We start from the raw sequence: 16,301 nt of genomic DNA on the forward strand, positions 1-16,301 counted from the left end.
TTATTTCATCCTTGACCAAGTTATCATTGAGAAGAGTGTTGGCTTTCTATTGTTTATGCTGTTATTGAAGATCAGCCTTATTCCGTGGTGCCAGATTACTTTCTTGCCCCTTTTCTTCACAATATTACATTTCCACATCTATTGTGACAACCAAAAATCCTGGAATTATCTTGGTTAACTCCTGTTATTTTCTTTTGGTTTACATTTTCTGTCGAAAGCAAGACTCAGTTTTGGGGGGCAGGGGCTGTCACTCAAACAAAAGGCAAACTTATTATTTATTACCTTTAGTACTCTTTAAATCACAAGTGGTGATGGCATCCTGTTGTCTCTGTATTTACTGAAGTGGTAAAAGATTTTATGAGAAGATATGACTGGATAAACCTTTTTATAGTCTGCTTGGGGGTAGGGGTTATCTCTAGTAGATAGATAAGATAGGACATTCATGCATTATACAAAGTTTCAGCTCCATAAAAGAGATAAAACTAGGTCTTATGGAAGCCCAAAAGAAACAGAATTTCCCTTTCTAGAAGGAATAGGAAATCCTTGAATAGAAGAGATAAACTGGCTTGGTCTTATGAAATGGAGTTGCCACAAAATAAATGTTATATGGATTGATCAAAATCATGAGGGTACGATATACTCAAAGGAAGTTATATACTTATGCTCTTAAACTCTGGAATAGGATTTGAGCGCTTTGGAGAGCAGATAGCACTGAAGGTCAGAAAGGCTGAACCAACATCCTTTGCAGCAGAAGGCAGTGGTGGCCTATTCTAGCTTACAAATCGTGTTTCCTGCCAGGTGAAAGTATTTCTTTGGTTCTAAAAGTGAATAAAATGTATCCCAAGACATACAGTGCTGTAATTTACATCTTTCTTGTTAACCATATGACCTTTTCTCTTTGTGTTTCTTCCTGAATTTAAGTTATTACAATTTTTGTAACAAGCTAACTCAATCCCTACTATGTGCATCTAACATCTATATTTAAATGTCTTTGGCTGAGACTTGACCTCCTATCATCCCTGCAAATCATGGTAGGTGAAGCCCTTGCAGATGTCCAATTCTCATTAGAGACACCCTCATCTTCAGCCACAAGGGTGGCATCTCCATCCTCTTGCAAGACTCACAACAATCAAACAAGGGACATATTTCTCTTCAGTCACTTTGAGTGTGTTTTAACTCTATGGCTTTGAAAATGAGGCTAGAGCTATGAGTATCTCAAATTAGGAAAGATTTAATAGAACACAAGTTTAAGAACAAGATACTTCAGCATTTGTTTTTATAAATAAAAATGTATAAAAGCATAGAAATCTGTCAACTCTGACTAGAGGTGGCAACTAGTTTAGAACAAAATTAGAAAAAGAAAAAGGTTCGAGAAAGACAATTCTAATATTAATAAAGGCTGGTGGTAAATAATGAGTGTTGAAAGGATGATAAATTGCCTTTGGATCTGGCAGATAGTTACCAAGCTGAGATGAAGAGTTAGCAGCTAGTGTTCATGTGCTTGGGGATTGTAAACCTCTCAATTTGTATATAACTATATGGCATGGTTGTGGGCTCTCTTAAGTTGTTTGGAGTTAAGCAGCTAGATGAGTCACCTCTTGGGAATGTCCTATGGGTAGCTCTACTCCTAAGCAACACGTTATAAAGGAATTTGGAATAGGCAACGTGAGGAAATATCAGTATGAACCTAAAAACCTTTGAACACTATAATTCCAAGAGTAACTTAGGTTGATGTCTCCAAACAGAGGGAAGAACATTCACTCTGCCCATCATCTGTGTTGAATCACTGCTGGAGGGAACTGAGAGTACAGGGGGCAGATGGTCATACAACAAAGCAGAGGCACTGGATCCTGATTCTATGTGGGATCTCTACATTAAGATCTCTGTCTGAGTCTACCATACCTTTTTTTTTTTTTTTTTTTTTAAGATTTATTTATTATTATACATAAGTACACTGTAGCTGTCTTCAGACGCACCAGAAGAGGGCATCAGATTTCACGGGTGGTTGTGAGCCACCATGTCATTGCTGGGATTTGAACTCAGGACCTTTGGAAGAGCAGTCAGTGCTCTTTTACCATACCTTTTGAATTGCCAAAGAATAGAATACAAGCCTAGATTGTTATTTCTGGAAATGAGCTTTGCAAGTGGCTCCTTCTTTCGAGAAGTAGAGAAACTGAATCTTACTCAAGTCATCACTTAAGTCTGACCTCTCAGAGTGATTTTTTTTTAATGAGTGTCTGTACTCTTTATCATTGCAGTGCTTGCCAATCACGTCAGTGTGTATAATATTTTTTGTTTGGTTTTTAGCTTCTTTGGCCTGGCTTGTATTATTTATTCAGAATTAGAATTTAATCTTAACTTTAATCTGTCTTTGATATACTGTAATTAGGTTTTATATTGCTTTGTAAGGTAATAACTGATCAAATAATCTATGTTCATGCATTTCCTATGACTTTTGAAAGGATTTTATTAAATACAAACACTGTGGTGACAGCTAAGGTTAAAGTGGGCATTCTATTCACAGTGTAGTTGAACCAATTGGGATGTCATTGTTTAGAAAGTTAATTTGAATAATATGCCAACCCAGGTGTTAATTGATAACATGATAATTATTTTTACTTCTGTGATAAGGCTGGAACTGTAATGACTAGAATCTATATGAGTCTGTCCTTTTCCTGTTTTGTTTTGTTTTGTTTTGTTTTACCAAAGTTTAAGTGAATGAAATAATTTGGTTCAACTCTAGGCTATATTTATCCTTTTCTTCATTATCTACAAAGGATGAGTTAGCCCATTTATGCCGATTCATCCTCATCTCTGTATCATCACACTGTCCTTGGACATTATCTCTGGTTAGCATTCTTAGACTTTTTGTAACCATAATTCCTAGTGGTTTATACTCCTTCTTATGTTTAAATCAATTCAGTGGTCACCACACTTTGTTGCTTGTTTTGTTTGTTTTGAAATATACCCTCACCTTTTCTGAATTCCTTATTCTTTCTCTTGTGTCCTGTTGTGTTTACTCTTTAAATGGCCTGAATGTTTGAACATGAAGCTCCCTTTAGTTAGTTAGAAGATTCCCAGGGGACTATTTCTCTTCCTTACATATTACAAATGTTTCTCTCCTATCTCTGTGGTGGCATGCACTATTCTGGAGATGGTGAGTCCCCTGGTTTCCAAACTATCATTCTATAAGTAATTCTTGAGATATGAAGGAGCTTTATCAAGCTCCTCAATGTGAGTTCTACCTCACCAGTCTTACTTGCTCTCTGGTATGGCCTCCTCATCTGTCTTCCTCTGCCTCCTGGAACTGATTGAACATTTGTTTGTTTGTTTGTTTGTTTGTTTGTTTGTTTGTTTTCTACTTATCTCTGTGCAGACTCAGTCACATTTGATGCAGTGTTTCAATGCTTCTTTGCAATGATTCTCTCCATTTCTTTTCAGACTGTAACTAGTTCAGTTTTGCTTCTTTCTCTGTATAATTTCTTCATAAGGAAGAAATTATAGAAGAGTTCTTAGTCAGGGTTTCTGTTCCTGCACAACATCATGACCAAGAAGCAAGTTGGGGAGGAAAGGGTTTATTCAGCTTACATTTCCATACTGCTGTTGATCACCAAAGGATTCAGGACTGGAACTCAAGCAGGTCAGAAAGCAGGAGCTGATGCAGAGGCCATGGAGGGATGTTCTTTACTGGCTTGCTTCCCCTGGCTTGCTCAGCTTGCTCTCTTACAGTACCCAAGACTACCAGCCCAGGGATGGTCCCACCCACAAGGGGCCTTTCTCCCTTGATCACTAATTGAGAAAATACCTTACAGCTGGATCTCATGTAGGCATTTCCTCAACTAAAGCTCCTTTCTCTGTGTTAACTCCAGCTGTGTCAAGTTGACACAAAACTAGCCAGTGCAGGTTTATATTTTCTCTTTTAAAAAGTTTTGCTTTTTTAATTCTTCTCTAATATATTACATCCTGACTGCAGTTTCCCCTCCCTCTTCTCCTCCAGTCTCCCACCATCACCTCCCCTCTCCTCCAGATCTCTTCCTCCTCCTTTTCCATTCAGAAAAGGGCAGGCCTCCCAGGGATATCAACCAAATATGGCATATCAAGTTGCAGTGAGATTAGGTGCCTCCCTTCCTATTAAGACTGGACGAGCCAACCCAGTAGGCGGAAAGGAGTCCCCAAAGCAAAAATGAGTCAGAGATAGTCCAACGTCTACTGTAAGGAGTTCCACAAGAATACCAAGCTACACAACCATAGCATATATGCAGAGAACCTAGGTCAGACTCATACATAGTTGTCTGTCTGTCCCTACGAGGCCTGGTTAGTTGATTCTGTGGGCCATATTCTTGTGATGTCCTTGACCTCTCTGGCTCCTCCCCCTCTTCCCCAGGACTCCCCTAATTAGCTCAAGCAAATGTTTGGTGGTGGATTTCTGCATCTGCTCCCATATCAGTTGCTGGATGAAGCCTCTCTGATGATGATTATCCTGGGCTCTGGTCTATGAGTATTGTAGAGTAATATCATTAGGAATCATTTCACTGACGTTTATTTTTTTGCTGGTCCAGTTTGGTTCTACCCCACATCCCTGGCCTATCCAAGCTCTGGCTCCTGATCCTTAACCTTGAAGATAAACCTGGTGTCCTTCCCCAGGGCAGCACCAGGTGTGTTGAAATCGCTATGACTGAGAGCAAAAGAAACCAGAGAGGCTTGTGCAGCAAGGGCTCTATCCTCTGAGCCATCTCACCAGCCGTAGATAGGAATGTTTCTTAGGGACAGTAGCCAAGTTTAACGCAGAATATTGGGAGTAGAATTCAACATGGTGTTTCCCTCCTTCCTCTCTGCCAGCAAGATAAAACTGTATTGCTGGTTGTTCATCTGACTTGATCTCATTTGCTTCCTAGCTTGTTTTCATCATCCCTGCAAAGTGGCAGAAGACAAGAGGAAGAGGGGAAAGGAGATGGGAGAGCAGGGGGAGGACACAGAGGAGGACAGGAGAAAGAGGAGTTGGAGGAAAATAAATAATAGGAGAAAAAGGGAGATAAAAGTGCTACACTCAGCAAGTTTGGAAAAACTCTGTGAAGTCAGAGATCATACACACACACTCACTCACACACACTCATTCACACACACTCACTCACACTCACTCACACACACTCACTCACACACACTCACTCACACACACTCGCACACACTCACTCACATACACTCACTCACACACACTCACTCACACACACTCACTCACACACACTCTGGTGGGCTTTGTTTTTGAGTGAAAACTCTGAAGTCAAATTCATAATATCTTACCAAAAAAGAAAGAAAAGGAAATCCATAAATACCTAACTATGGCAATTCCAGTAATAGAAACAAATTTGAATGTGTTATCACTACTTGTAGTTGATTCTTATATAAATTTGACAATATCATGATCTGTTAAAATCATGTGATATATATATGTATATATGTACATGTATGTGTATATATACAAAGTATATATATTTGTGTTTGTGTGTGCACAAGTGTGTATTTGCACACATGTATGTGACATTGCATGATAGTCACAAGGGATATTTACAGGGCTCCCACAGGTGACAAAATCCTCAGACACTCAAATCCCTTATGTAAATATTTTAAGTATAATCTCCTGTATACTTCAAGTGACCTTTAGATTATAATGCATTCTTTAAAAAATGATGACATGAAAACCATTCATGTAAGTTATGTGAAGGAAGAATTTTTTTTCCAAGTATATTCTATCTACATTGATTGAATTCATTAATTCAAAACCTATGTCAATAGAGAGCCATCTGAATGTGTGTGAGAATTACATATACATGATTGTATTAGATATCAAAAAATATATTTGTAATGTAACGTGTGTGTGTGTGTGTGTGTGTGTGTGTGTGTGTGTATGTATTCCTATATCCATCTAGGCACCCCAAACTTTAATGTTTGTGATCTCAAAACATGGGTGACAGTATATCCCTTGTATTTATTCATACAAGGTGAAATTAGTGATATATTCTGCTGTAAGCATGCTGAATTTAGCAGGCTGGATAACTATCAAGGTAGTGTTCATTGAGTAGGCAATTTGGTATAAGTAGTCTGCAGGAGAGATTCATGTTGGACACAGCTTTTGAGTCATTTGTTTATTGAAGTGTTCAATGACATGGCATGCAGTGAGCTTACTGAGTGGATGCCAACAATAAAAGGTGAAGGCTGTACATGGTATCCATGAAGAAGCTCATGCTTAGAGACAGACAGATGAACCAGAGCTAGAAAGTGGGGAAATGTGGCTCTCAGAGGAGAAACAAAGGGGAATGTGGTCTCTCACAAACCCTGTAAATAGGTGTATCAAGAAGAGAAGAGTTGCCTGTACCATAGAATGACAAATAAACATCAAGTTCTCTGATGATTTTGGCAAGTGTCCCCTTAGCAGAATGGAGAAAAATGAAGGAAAATAGCAAAATAAAGAGACTGGACTGTGAACTTGCTTAGAGGTACAGCTGTGAGGGGATGAGAAGAGAGGCTAAGGGGACAGGGATCAACAATAGAGTGTTTACAAATGAGAGGTCCTAAATTACTGGATGCCGATGGAAGGATTGGGCTAGCCCAATCCACAGGAGAGGAGATGGTCACAGCAGTGAACTGAGAAAGCAAACGTAGCAAAAGACTTGACCTTTTTGCTCAATGTCCAGGAAGTTCCTCTATTAGAAACAAAAAGGTAAACAGTAACTAGACCAAAAAGATGAAATTATTTCTACTTTTTTGTGATTGCTCAATGAAGTATGAGCTTTAAGTATCAGCTTAAGGTTCTAGTTTTCAGACTTTTCTATGTAGTTTTCCAACCTCACCTCCCTTCTGGCATAGCCACAAGTTTAATGAACATATACGCATCTCTTCATGCCAGATGGAAATACATCTTTACGGAAGTATTGGATCTCTGTGAGTGGAAAGGGCAGTTCAAACTTGAGTGGTGACCAGGCAATTGCAGCATCCATTACTGTAGCTGACAGGATGGTTCAGAGAGCTGTCTGAGCTGGCGCTACCTTCTTTTCTGCCGTCAGTTCAAGATGGCACACTTAAGGCAAAGGAGCTAAGAAGCAAGGAAAGAAACACTAGCTTTCCAGTGCACAGCAGTGAAGGTCTGAATCCCCACTGGTCCTAACAGTTGTCTTTGTTACTGAAAGGTAAAGATGGATAGGAAACCAACACAAAAGCATTGATGAAATTTCTGTTTGACAAGGATTGCTCTTCAATCCCAGCAGCTTCTGGATCACCTTAGATGATAGGGGTTGCTATTTACAAGAGTATTTTTAACTAAAGCAAAGCAAACAAAGCTGTTCCTTTACAGGCATACAACTAAATAGTAAAGATGAAATTTTAACTTCAGGGCAGCAGGGGTTATTTCTTTCTTCAGTGTATAAAACTGAAATATACACGAAGCTATAATAACTAGCCCCAAGGGTATTGGTGACCTTTGACAACACAAAGAAATTATTTATAGGGTAAAGTTATGTCTCCCCAGTATTACAGAGTAAATACGAGATACGGTCTGGTTCACAAGCTGTACTTTTCACAAGAGGATGAAGTCTTATAGAAGGAATTTGACTTTGCTTCCTCTGAGACTTAAAGTAAGCAAACATTCAACAAAGTAACAAAAATGTCAACTAGTTCTTTGAAATAAAGACCAGGAAAACAGATATGAAAAATATAAAACCATCCTGAAACATGCATTTAGAACTCTCTTTGGGCATTTCAATTGTTTATAAAAATGAATTTTTAAAAAATTTTTGAATTATCATGGATGGGAATTTATTCCTGATTTCTATCTTGCCAAGTTCACTACTGATATGGAGAACAGCTATTGATTTTCATGTGTTGATTTTGTCTAGTGAAACTTTTATTTGTAAGTATCTCTTTTATTCTTGCTTTTCTTACTTTTGTCTTACTGTTTTAGTTAAGGCTTTGAACACCATATTAAATAAAAGTAATGACAGTGCACACAATTCTCATTTTCCTGGATTTAGAAGAAGTGCCTTCAACATAACAAGGTATCAATAAATGTAGAACTTGAACTACACACTTGGGTTTGTGTTCAACAGCATAGATAGGAGGAAGTTCAAAAGAAAGTGATGTTACAAAATCTGTAGATCACTTTTCTCATGGACACTTAGAAAATACATAATTTGTTTTTCACACAGTTCTGGTATATGGCACTTGGCATGTAGCAAAATATGAAACATCAATGTATATATATTTAAAATGACTTGACACTAGAGACATGAAGCTGACCAGAACTATAAATAGTCATGATTAAGGAGATTTTCAATAGCGTGGGAAAATTGAGACATTTGGACTGTCTTTTGAAAAACTAGGTATTTACTTTTGAAAATACTCAATATTACACCTTATTATTTAGAGGACTTTTGTCTACTGAAATACAAGAACATTCAGTTTATTTGAGCAAGCATACTATCATGTTAAAGGAAAGGATAAAATTCAGGTAAGCCATTATCTTCCACATCTTTGTATCCACAGATAGGAATATGAATAAACCTATGTTTTCAGTCTCTGGTAGAAACTATGAGCATATATTCACTTAACCAACTGGAGAACTTGACTAGTGTGTTCTGTCCAGTTTTCTTATGACTCCTAGAGTGGGTGTATCTACACTTATGTGTGAAGGATAAGTGGAAATTTCCTCACATAAATGGGAAACAACTCCAAGCAGGAAAGCAAAGAGGGACTAGTACAAGTTCTTTAAAATACCTGGCCCGTTGGAGGATGTTGCACCCAGAGATAGGCAATGATACTGAAAGTGCTACAGTACTGGGAAGACCATGAGTTTCGTGCTAGGAAAATGATAAGTTTTTCTATAGAAAATGAGGCACCATCTGGGATTATTAAGCATCATATAACCACATTTTGTCTAGGTTTTTGACAGCCAGAACCAACACCATCACAGAGGATGCCTTCGCAGAGAAGCAGACTGGGCCTCAGCCAGCTAAATATCGACCTTTCTACTCTTTATCAGCTGTTCCTTGTCATCCTCCAGCAAGTTTTTATGTTAATGGACTTATAGCAATAGATGAAAAATCTAGAGACTGTCCTCAGTTGAATGGATAATTGTATTTTTTTTCTATTTTTTTAAATATATCAAAACAAATTTATCTCTTCATGTGTAACAGAATACAAAAAGATGATGCCTGCTTAAGACAGAAAATGTGAAGGAAAACTATGCACAATTTTTCTCCTTACATCCAATTAGATAACTGTTGGTCATCACAGAGATATAAGTGACTATTGTTCAATTAAGGGGACATCTGGACATGCTGGCCATTGTCGTGGACTATGGAAATTACCAATGGGTAGAGCTATTGATTCCTTTCTTCCTCTAGCAACTTGCATAGAACCTTGTGAATCTATTAAAATACCATTGAGTTTGTTTTGTGTTGGCCATCTATGGCTAACTACAGAAGCTACCCCTATGTGTGGTTAATATACCCTGTAAGGCTCCGCTGGAGAAAATTATTTTTTTCTTTCCTAGCAGATAACAGATTCAGATAGCTTCTTCGTTAGGAGTGGGAGACTTGGAACCAAGACTGAAATCAGTTTTCTATGTACTCATTTAATATTTTAAAATTTTGTAATGTGTATTCCGGCAAAAATTTGAAAATGACTATTTCTACTGCCAGTGGCCTAACATTACCTCAGGGGGGAAAAATGAGATCCAAACTGAATTCAGAGTTCCAAATTCAATATCCTGTAATAGTTCCAACCACACATAGAAATGACAATGAGACTTCCTATTTTTAACAAGTTTGGTGGTAATCCTTCCTTTCCCATTTCAAATTACTCAAGGAGGGTTGATATAGAAATGATGACCCTTTGATCATTTGTGAGCCACTGTAAGTTTAATATGTGGTGTTTTCCTAATGCTGAAGAGAAAACTAAAGATCCAAATATGTTATGATATTTTCTAGCAAGCTTTCATTCACTATAAACAGCACAGAAGAGCTTTCCAGTCCCCTAAAACCTAAAACTTCCACACATATCAGCAATAAGTTCCTAAGTCAGAAATGGATTTTCTTCACAGGCATGAACGAATTCATACCAAGAAAGGTAACTTCAATAGATCTCTCATTTCCAGTCTGAAGGATGTAGACGATTTGGCAACCCTAGATGCTCTGGATGAGGTAAGATTTGAGTTTAATTAAATTTAAACTTCTAGTTTTTTGAGATTTATAATTATTTATTGTATTTTTATATGTGTGAGTATTTTGTCTGCTGTATGTCTGTGCATCATGTGCATGGCTGCTGCCCAAGGAGGAGAGAAGAGGGCATGAGATCCACTAGGACTGGAGTTATAGATAGTTGTGAGTTGTCATGTGGGTGCTGGGAATGGAACCTGGGTCCACTGAAAGAGAAACAATTGCTCTAAACTCTGAGCCATCTCTCCATTCAATCTATACATTCTTTTTATTTAAAGAAATGATATATACAAAGGGCTTTTAAATATCATCTATAATGTCATACATGATATCTGTGTACATGTGTGTGTGTGCATACATGCATATGGTCTGGGGGAGGTTCGGTGAAGGACACAAATGGAGTCAACTAAAGCAACATAGGATTACCTTGGTCAGTTCACTTCATAATTCATCTCTTCTTATCTCTCCTATCTTTAAAATATCACATTTCCACATCTTTCTGGCTTGCTGTCATTTTTTAATACTCAAATGACAAAGAGGTGAGATCTCTAAAATGTGAGTTGTTAGGTCATGAATGTTTATTCTCAGTAATTTCCTAGAGTCTCAAAGGTATGGCTTACTCATTAGACAGTCTGTCTCTTCCATGTAACATGTATTCTCTGTCTAGTTCCTCTGCTGGCTCTTGGTGGCAGGACACAGAAGCCTCTGAGATGCCATAATGAGGCTGTTATCCATGGTTCTCCTCGCAAATCACAAAGCTCCTGCTCACACTCTGAGGACATTTCATTGTGCTTGAAACTTCTCCTTGTTGTTGCCTCAGATGATACAGGTCCAAACCAGTAAACCACAGGCTCTCTTCTCCTCCCTTCTGTATTCTAGATAAATCTGGTCATTAGAGAAATAAACGGCTCTACTGAATAAAGGATGAGATCTCTGTCTGGTCTGGTCAACAGTAATTTAGTCATTAATCCTTCTGATTAATGCCTGAATATTTTACTCAAAAATTCCACAAAGCCTGAGACATTCTGAACAGAAGCAATCTGTTTCCTTTGCATCTGGACTGTCCCTTCGAGGTCTAGCCTGTGCCACTGTTGGGAGAGAGTGGAAGCATTAAGAGATGGAACCTGGTGGGAAGTCTTAGTCCAATCTGAGGCATGTCCTTAAAAGAGAATGTAGGTAGGTCCCTGACCCGAACCTCCATTTCTCTCTGTGATATGGGGCACATGTTCCCACTGTGATGTACAGCCTCATCCAGGACCAAAAGCAAGGGAATAAATACCATTTTAAGCCTACAAAACAATCCATTTTTCTTTATAAGTTGATTTATCTCAAGTATTTGTGTAAAGATGACTAACATAGACATTCTGGTAAATTCAGGGTATATAAACAGCTTCCTCAAAATACCCCCCCCACAACCCCCTGATCATTACTGATCTTGAAATCTAATAGTATCTATTAAGGCAGAGATTGTTCTTTCTGAATCATTTCCTATCAAATCTTCTAGTGTTGTGAAGATGTAGGCTGAGAACTGTAAATATTTCACCAATTCTGAAATCAGCTTGCATATTAATATGCACATCTGTTGTCTGGGTTTTACATTTTTGTCCTTTTATTACTTACTATCTTTTGATTTTATTTTGTGTTGTGGACTTCCCATGGTGATTGCAACACTATTAAAATCAATTCATATAGTCATGTGATCAGCCAGAAAGATTACTTTCTGAATTTTTACTTCACATACCCATCTGTCTAAGCAGAAGGCACACTGCCATTAAATCACCTTGAATTGGAATAAATCGTGTACACTCTTCCCTTTCCTCTCTACATTCCTCTTTATCTCATTTACGACACTGACTTATTTCCTTGAAGGTTATATAATACATAATTTAACATACTGTATGTAGATGTAATATACAACATATAATGAGCAAAATAATACACTTAAGATCAGCATTTCCAGTGGACATGGCAGTAACACATCCTTAATTCTAGCATTCCAGAGCCAGAGACTGTAGGACTTCTGTGAGTTCCAGGCTGGCCATTCTGTATCATAAATTCCAAGCAAACCAGGACTGCATTGTGAGACCCTATCTCAAAAGAAATTTAAAAATTATATTCTACTTTATCCTTCAAAATCATGTAACCCCCGCCCCGTGAAGTTAACTGGTTTACAAGCATGATGGTATTTTGTTTGCTACTAGTATCTCTTTCTAAATTTCAGTCAAGATTCCAGTTGTTTATATTAATTCCTGTTCAGTGTAGTTAGACGCAGATGATCTTGTTTCTTCTTCCCCTTTCCATGGAGCCTCTTGTCTTACCATCCTATATGCTAGAACTTCAGGCCTTTGCCGCCATACTTGAGTTATGAATGCTGTTTGAGAGAAGGAAATTGTTTTTATCTTGTTGCAGAACACAGTGTCTGAACATCTTGAGAAATGTTATTCCAGAGATCAGATCTATATTTATGTGGGAGATATTCTCATTGCACTTAACCCTTTTCAGAGTCTGGGTCTTTATTCCACAAAGGTATGTGTGTGGCTTACATTCCCTTTGTACAAATAATTCTAGTAGTCAGACTCTTAATTTAAATGAATGACAGCAAAAAAAATGTATACCAGCCCTTGGAGAAAACTCTCACAAATTAGTCATTCAAACATGTAGATCATTCAAACAGATATGTAGGAAAAATATATGAAATCAATGTGAGTAGTATTTGTGGTCTTTTTCCAAAAATACATGTGAGATTGTGAATTACATGCAATTCTCTTAGTAACAGCCTATTCCTAAATGATGCCTAAAAATGAGTATACTTAATGTCTGTCTCTGAACTGAGCATTGGAGAGTCAAAATATAGCTATACCATCTGTATAGTGGATACATAATGGCTGTAAAATTTGTCATTGTGATATCTTAAATTTCTCTTAACATGTTAATTGGGTTCATTGCTATGATACAATGTATGCTTTATGAGTAAAAGTATTTAATTAGCAATTACTCAGCCACTAAAGTTTTAAATATAGAATTAAATAAGACTGTTTTTTATTTTTAATTAGACCCATTGTCTTTTAGCTATCTATTTGTTTTTAAACATTATTTAATATTGTGCCTAATAGCTCATCTAAATGCCAGTCTAAAATGTACAGGAAAATAATATGCTTATAAGCATTGGCCTGGGCTATAAAAATAGGTTGGGCTTAGTAAAAGTCTATTGTCAATTAATGGTACAATTTCATACAAATCAAGTTAGATTGTGTAAATTAAATCAAGAGATAGGGAAAAGATGTCATATGCCAGACATCATATCCAAGAAGTACTCAAAAAATAATTTCTGATTTATTATTTGTAAAGTTTTCTCATGTAAACAAATAATCACGTTTTGAAGCCTTAAGCTCTATATTGGAAATAGCATACAGAGTCATTTAAATGCTACTACCCTGTCACTCTGTAATTTCATGTTATATCCTACATATGAACTACATACACACACATATATATAAACTGTGTATACTTTATGCATATATATATATATATATATATATATATATACACACACACACACATACATGAAGAACATATGCAAATAATGTTTTGCTCTGGTAGATTTTATTGTATCTTTGGCTTTCAATACTAGATCTCTCTATATAAAGAATCTATAAAAACAGAAACAAGTAAAAAAAACCTCTATAAGATTTATCCACTTTAACTGCAGCTTTCTAAGTTGTATATTGGAGCAAAGAGAACTGCCAACCCACCTCACATTTTTGCAATGGCTGATTTGGGATACCAGTCTATGGTCACATATAATGCAGACCAGGTAAGGCAGGCTTTCTCACATCCCTGACTTCATTGATAGCCACTGAGTTTCCTAGAGATGCAGTCTTCTCACGGCTTCCTTTCCCTCCCATGCAGTGCATCGTTATTTCTGGAGAAAGTGGTGCTGGCAAGACAGAGAGTGCTCATCTTCTGGTTCAACAGCTCACTGTGCTTGGAAAGGTAGAATTATGTTTTTCCTGTAATAATTGAAATATTTATGTGTTCCAAATAACTAATTAAATTAGTATTCACTAACTCCCATACTTTACAGTACATACAAATGATTAAACATGACTGTTACCATTTGAGTTTTAAAGCATATCAAAGAGCAGTGGGAGTGATCTCAGTGGTTACGAGCCTATCCCCCAAGCCTCTAGTGTGGGGGTGTTTTGTAGAGCTATCCACTAGGACTGTATTCTACAACTCTGTGTTTGATTGATTGTGGTTTTCTTTTATGATCTCTGTCTGGTGCGAAGAGGGGTTTCCTGGGTGAGGGGTGAGTACCTGAGTACCCCACTTATCTGTGGGTACAAGAACAAAGGGTTTTTATAATATTTTAGAGATTACGCTGGTTTGGTAACTTACTGATTATAGATTCTCTTCCAATTACAAAGTCTTCGCTGGCACTGAGTACCTAGCTAGGTTTCCAGTGGCAGGCATAGTTCTCTCTTCTGTGGAATGGGTCTGAGTCCAATTAGAAGACTTTGGTTGCCTAAAGGCGTGCATGCCACTACTGGACCCTTAGGCTATCATTCTGTGTGATCGTTGTTGTGATTCACAGGCATCATGGCTGTGTAGGACTGTTGGCTGTTTCCTTCCTTTGGAAGTTCACATAGTTCCCTTTCATACCATGAAAAGCTAGTCCTCAGAGGTGTGCTTAAATCAGTTTCAGTTAAGAGGTCTCAGGGCTCTGTTTCACAAGTGCATGATGTCTTCAGGAATAGAGACCATCTATCTCTGGGGGGAAAGCAGGGTGACAGCCAGAGGCTGGATGCTTTGGGGATCTCCTAGACAGCCCTGGTGAACAACTCAAAAAAGAGCTTCCCATGTCTCGCATTGGAGTTTTTGGTCAGTGGTTTTGGATCTTGGAATCCCATTATCCCAGAAGTGTAAAATATGACTTACTTATTAAAGTAAAACTCATTTAAACTATATTTGTATAGTTATGTGTATTATAATTTTTTTAAAAGCAAGTAGTCAATAGTTTGATTCCTTGTGGCTTTTTCAGGCTTCCTTAATATTGTCTTACCAACCTTCGCCTGTCTTCTTTGTTTATCTCCTTCCCCCTCTCTAAAAAAGGCCCTTCTTTCCATCTTCCCTATGAGATCATTTGTATCCTGCCATCCCCCATCCCATGCTTCTCTAGAAGCAATGTTAAATGGACATTAGTGTGCTGAGTTGGGGGAAAGGGGGAAGCTGCATGAAAAGGCAAAAAAACTATACTAGCAAACAGTTTTTTACAGTACAAATTCAGAGTTCTGTGTTCTTTCTGACTTGCTACAAGGTTCCTCCAGTAAAGTATATCTTTAAGGAATGGTGTTCAGACTCGTGGAACACATTAGAGTCTGCACGTACTGATTTTTGTCAAAGAGGGTTAGTCAATTAATATAATGAATTTTCAAAATATAGTGTTGAAGAATTTTGTGTTCCCTCACAAACAAGGGAACCTCAGTCATCATCATCAGATCCTACTACAAAAGGCTATACATAACAAAACTGGAAAACCTGGATGAAATGGACAAAATCCCAGGTACCAAAGTTAAATCAGGATCAGATTAATGACCTAAACAGTCCTATATCCCCTAAAGAANTAGAAGCAGTCATCAATAGTCTCCCAACCAAAATTAGCCCAGGACCAGATGGGTTTAGTGCAGAGTTCTATCAGACTTAATTCCAACTCTCCTCAAAGTATTCCACAAAATAGAAACAGAAGGTATTCTACCTAATTCATTCTATGAAGCCACAATTACTCTGATACCTAAACCACAGAAAGATTCAACAAAGAAAGAGAACTTCAGACCAATTTCCCTTATGAATGTCGATGCAAAAATACTCAATAAAATCCTCGCAAACCGAAATCAAGAACACATCAAATCGATCATCCATCATGACCAAGTATGCTTCAACACAGGAATGATAAGAACTTCAAGTCTCTGAAGAAAGAAATCGAAGATCTCAGAAGATGGAAAGATCTCCCATGCTCATGGATTTGCAGGATTAACATAGTCAAAATGGCCATCCTGCCAAAAGCAATCTACAGATTCAATGCAATCCCCATCAAAA

At 37.6% G+C, this 16,301-nt stretch overlaps 1 protein-coding gene across 1 annotated transcript in view; it reads left to right on the forward strand.

The window, feature by feature from the left end:
* Myo3a (myosin IIIA) overlaps positions 1 to 16,301 on the forward strand; it is a 226,464-nt gene that overhangs the window by 69,831 nt on the left and 140,332 nt on the right. Inside the window, exons 10-13 of the mRNA XM_021195185.2 lie at positions 10,091 to 10,190; positions 12,615 to 12,731; positions 13,915 to 14,019; positions 14,115 to 14,198. Coding sequence (XP_021050844.2) covers positions 10,091 to 10,190; positions 12,615 to 12,731; positions 13,915 to 14,019; positions 14,115 to 14,198 — 406 coding nt within the window. The remainder of the gene's footprint in view (positions 1 to 10,090; positions 10,191 to 12,614; positions 12,732 to 13,914; positions 14,020 to 14,114; positions 14,199 to 16,301) is intronic.

This window comes from Mus pahari, chromosome 3, assembly GCF_900095145.1.
Source record: "Mus pahari chromosome 3, PAHARI_EIJ_v1.1, whole genome shotgun sequence".
In the NCBI taxonomy this organism is placed as follows: Eukaryota; Metazoa; Chordata; class Mammalia; order Rodentia; family Muridae; genus Mus; species Mus pahari.